The sequence below is a fragment of the Bidens hawaiensis genome, unplaced genomic scaffold (genome assembly GCF_021521415.1).
Source record: "Bidens hawaiensis isolate Kalapana, Puna unplaced genomic scaffold, B.hawaiensis_p1.1 tig00024638_1, whole genome shotgun sequence".
NCBI classification, from domain to species: Eukaryota; Viridiplantae; Streptophyta; class Magnoliopsida; order Asterales; family Asteraceae; genus Bidens; species Bidens hawaiensis.
In genome coordinates, this window is record NW_027493897.1 from 170960 (window position 1) to 175273 (window position 4314).

Consider the following 4314-nt stretch of genomic DNA (forward strand, 5'->3'; position numbering starts at 1 on the left):
AAAAGTCAACAACAAAATTATCGGGAGTCTATTACCCTACTAGTTGTTGGGTTTTGCAAGAATTGTACTATATGTCTTGTGTTTTTAAAAGCTTTGCGGAGAAGAACAAACTCTTCGAAAATATTGTTGCGGTGATAAAAGAAAAGTTCATAAAATATTTTGAAAACATACCGCCGGTCTTTACTTGTGCCGCCGCATTAAACCCCTATTGGAATGTTAATGGGGTTGAAACAACGATTGAGGAAATATTCGACAACTTAGGTATGCACGAGATTGACCCGAAGTTGTCGACGGAAGCGAAGGACAAGTTCAACAAAAACCTTCAAGACCTTTATGACCATTATTTTCAAATGTATGGTCCAAGCACGAGATCGTCTTTTGTGAAAAAAACAACTAGTAGGCCGTGCAATGACCCACTTATAAACTTGATGAATGGGATTCGTGAATCGGCATCTAAGAGGCAAAGAGGAAACACACCAAGTAGCGAACTTGGTCGATATAGTGGAGCAAACTATGTTGAGGGCGCAACGGTCGACGAAATTCGCAATATTGATTTGTTGGCTTGGTGGAAAGGTAAACAAAACGAATTTCCCATTCTATCCGCCATGGCTCGTGATTTGCTTGCCGTACAAGCCTCAACGGTTGCTTCCGAATCGGTTTTTTCTCTTAGTGGGAGGGTGTTATCTATGCGAAGAACAAAACTAACTCCCGAGTCTCTAGAGGTTTGCATTTGCCTAAAGGACCATTTGGATGCTGTGGATCGTGTACAACACAAGGCGAACTTTGAAGACGAAATACCAATAGAGCGTCATATTCATGATGAGGAGGCGGAGGACGGGGTTTCTTCCGATAACGAAGACAAGGGTGAAGACGAGAATGAAGACGAAGAAGAGTTGTAATTATTTGTTTTGGTAAAATTATTTGTAACTTGTTCAACTAATATTTAGTTTTGATTTGTTTTATTATAATTACTTTTGTTACTCATGATTAATTTTTGTTACTTTTTTAATAACGACGAACATTTTATTTATTTAAAAAATAACTATTACAAACATTATTAAAACATAAACGATACTAAACATAACAACTAAAACATAAAAAACAAAGTCCGTCGTTTTAATCCGGGAATACTTATTTTTGGATTGTAGAGCCGGACGACTCTCCCACTTCCGTTTTTTTAGCATCCAAACTTCTTTTCTCTCGACAATACTTATTCGTATGTTTTCGTAATGTCGAGTTGGACCATGCTTTAAGAAACTTCGAGCAATATTTGCAACGTGCCAACTCATGTGAGTCGGTCATGAGACACAAATCGTAATGAACCCAAACATCGGGGCATCTTGTTGTTTCGATCACCATAACAACGTCATCATTAGTTGTCATTTGTTGTCGGTTTAAGGTTAATTGTGGTTTGGAGTGTGTTTTATAGTTTTGGAAGTGGTTTAACAAGTACACAAACAAACCTTGCTATTTAGAGTAAAAAAATAACCTATTTATAGTTAAAAAACCGGTTCCAACGGTCAAAAACGGCTATATAGCCGTTGGAACCGGTTCCTAACGGCTATGATATTTAAATTTCAAAAAAACCGGTGGAACCGGTTTTTACGTAAAAACCGGTTCCGGTTCATACCCTACCCGGTTCTTAAAAGTTAGCATATCTGGGCATCGGTTCGGGTCGGGAACCGAACCGGTTCTTGATTGGAACCGGTGCCATTTTACAACCCGGTGTGAAAAAACCGGTTTCGAACCGGTTCGGGTTTTCCAGTTGAACCCGATTTGTGCACCTCTAATAGCCACGTCTAATATCTTATATCTTCCACATAATGGCCTCATGATAAGAAAACTAAATAATCAATATACGCCTTCTGCGAGGGAAAAAACACCCGGAGAAATGTGGGTTTAGCTTTTAAGTTTAGATTTATTTATTTATTTTTAAAGTTTTTTGGGGGAAAAAACACCACTAAAATGCGAAATGTAAAATATCAAATAACACAAAAGAAACACCATAAAGTTAGATGGATGACTATAAATCTTTTACACCTTATTTTTAGAAAATTATTTATCAATAGTTTGACACAATGCCACATCATTGTTTACTTTTTTATAAGTCCAACATATCAAATTAAACTTTGATAAATTATCATGTTTATTTTAATGTTCTTCTCAAATGTATCACCTTAATATAAATCTAGAAATTGTAGGTACTGCTAAATTAATACCAACATATCGATCTCTACCGGTTGTAGGTATTGCCTAATCTTGATAATTTACCGGACCAACACATACTGTATACTGATCTAGTGGTTGTAACTACGTGGGGTAAAACATGTATGTAAAGGGCAATGACATCATATTTGTTGTTGCTGCAAACAATTGAACCCTTACTGCCAAAATCTATGAAAGCACACGAAAATCTTTCTTAATATGGTTTACAATGAATTGAAGCTAAATTGCATGTAAAAGACGATATGAACTAGTTTTTTCTTTCCACAAGAATTTCTACCACTGGTGATGCATGTTGGGATGATAAAATAATTCCTGAGACCTGCTTCTCATCATCATCGTCAATGTCCTTCCATAACGATATTTTGGCCTTCTTTAGCACCGGTGACGTGGCCAAGATAAGCTTCACAAAATCCAACTCAAGTTTCTCATTGTTCAAATTAAAAATCTCAAATTTGTTCAGACGTGGCAGCCAAATATCCGAGTGATCTTTGCGTGTAAGAGAGTGTTTCTCACAATCAAAAAAGCATGGTTCATCAAAGACCTACTTAAGAGTGTTAGTATTTACTCGTATGAATGTATTCTACATAATAACAAAAAATAAAAATTATGCAAAGTGTTGTCTACCTCCAGCTTAAGTTTTTCCAAGTTTGGGGAGCTCCTAATCTAAAGAAGAATGAAAGGTAACCCATATTGGAGATCCATATCATTAATATATAAGTATTTGAGGTGGACTAGTGCACTTGGAAGCACGCGTGGAACTCCATTTTGAGCAAAACACTTGAAAAATAGCCAAAACAAATATTGAGTACGTGAAAAAAAAAAAGTTAAATGTTCATGAATCTGTTAAATAATAATACCATGTAGATGATATAATTACCTTCATCGCCATAAGCCAAATACACAGATTTTCAACCAGTGGTAAACACTCAAATAGATTTGTAATGGAGGAATTACCAATATCTTGAATATCGTCAGTATACTGCACCGACATACAATATTGAGGTAAGTAATAGAAGCCGAAGGGATCAATACTATAATTATACAAGAACTTACCAAAGTTAAGCTCTTAAGTAATGGATAACTGGATAGGAAATGAAGAAGCGTGCTTCTAGTGGTGGTTACATTATCCACAAATAAGCTTGCAAGGTAATAAAAACCTTTGAATGTTGGTTGATGGTAAAGATCACAGTAACCGAGATATAGGTCTGTTAAGTGATCAAACATGAAGAAAGATGAGGGTAACCTATACCCGGCCACGTCAAGTTTTAATTTTTTGACATCCCTGTTCCTTGACAAATAAGATATTATATGGTCTATTTCAACACACGTCTTATCCGGTAGCATGAAGAGAGTAAACTCATCTATTGGACCCTCATGTTTTAACAGAACTTGATATATAGCATAGAAAAATTTACACCTCTTGGTCATCCCTTTCCTTTGGCTTTCTATGTTGTCAAACGTTTCCTCAAGAGTAGACAACTCATCCCCATAAGACGATACTTGAAACACATCCTCATGAAACACAATTTTAGGAATTTTTGTCCAGTGGTACCTCCATTCCTTAGACAAGATACTTGTCCTTGCCGCCTCTTGAATCGGCGAAAGACATAAGATGCTTTCTATTATAGTTGGAGGAAGCTTGTTGATCATGTCCATCACTAAGAAACTCTTTCGGTATTCTTGTTTGATTGCTAGCAAATTATACTGCAATATTAACAACCGTGAAATACAATACATGACCAGCTCATACACAAAATAACACCATCAACAATAGTACATAATATTTTTATTTTGAAATAACACAAGTGATAAATGCTAAAATTAAACATAAGAGTTGTCAATTGATCAAACATTAAGCATAAATAAACTTTTCATATTGATTTTCGAGCACAAAGATGAACATAAGAAAATGATATAAGGAATAGAAAATAGACCCTTCCAACTAGAGGTGGCAAATGGGTTGGGTTGGGTCGAAACGGGTCACTTAAAAAAGGGTTGTTTTGGTTCGGGTCGCAACGGGTTAGGGTCAACAGGTACGGGTTAGAACGGGTCAAGGTTGGAACGGGTCAAAACTCGTTTAAGTGATTT

General features: G+C 36.1%; 1 protein-coding gene across 1 annotated transcript; it reads right to left on the minus strand.

Annotated features, from left to right (window-relative positions):
- Nucleotides 1-2179: 2179 nt before the first annotated feature.
- On the minus strand, nucleotides 2180-4014 carry LOC143569703 (F-box/FBD/LRR-repeat protein At1g13570-like). The gene is made up of 4 exons (XM_077055551.1): nucleotides 3280-4014; nucleotides 3104-3205; nucleotides 2851-3003; nucleotides 2180-2767 (listed from the first exon to the last, which is right to left on the minus strand). Exons 1-3 carry the CDS (start codon nucleotides 3961-3963, stop codon nucleotides 2890-2892), a joined length of 900 nt encoding a protein of 299 aa, XP_076911666.1. The 5' UTR covers nucleotides 3964-4014; the 3' UTR covers nucleotides 2180-2767; nucleotides 2851-2889.
- Nucleotides 4015-4314: the final 300 nt, after the last annotated feature.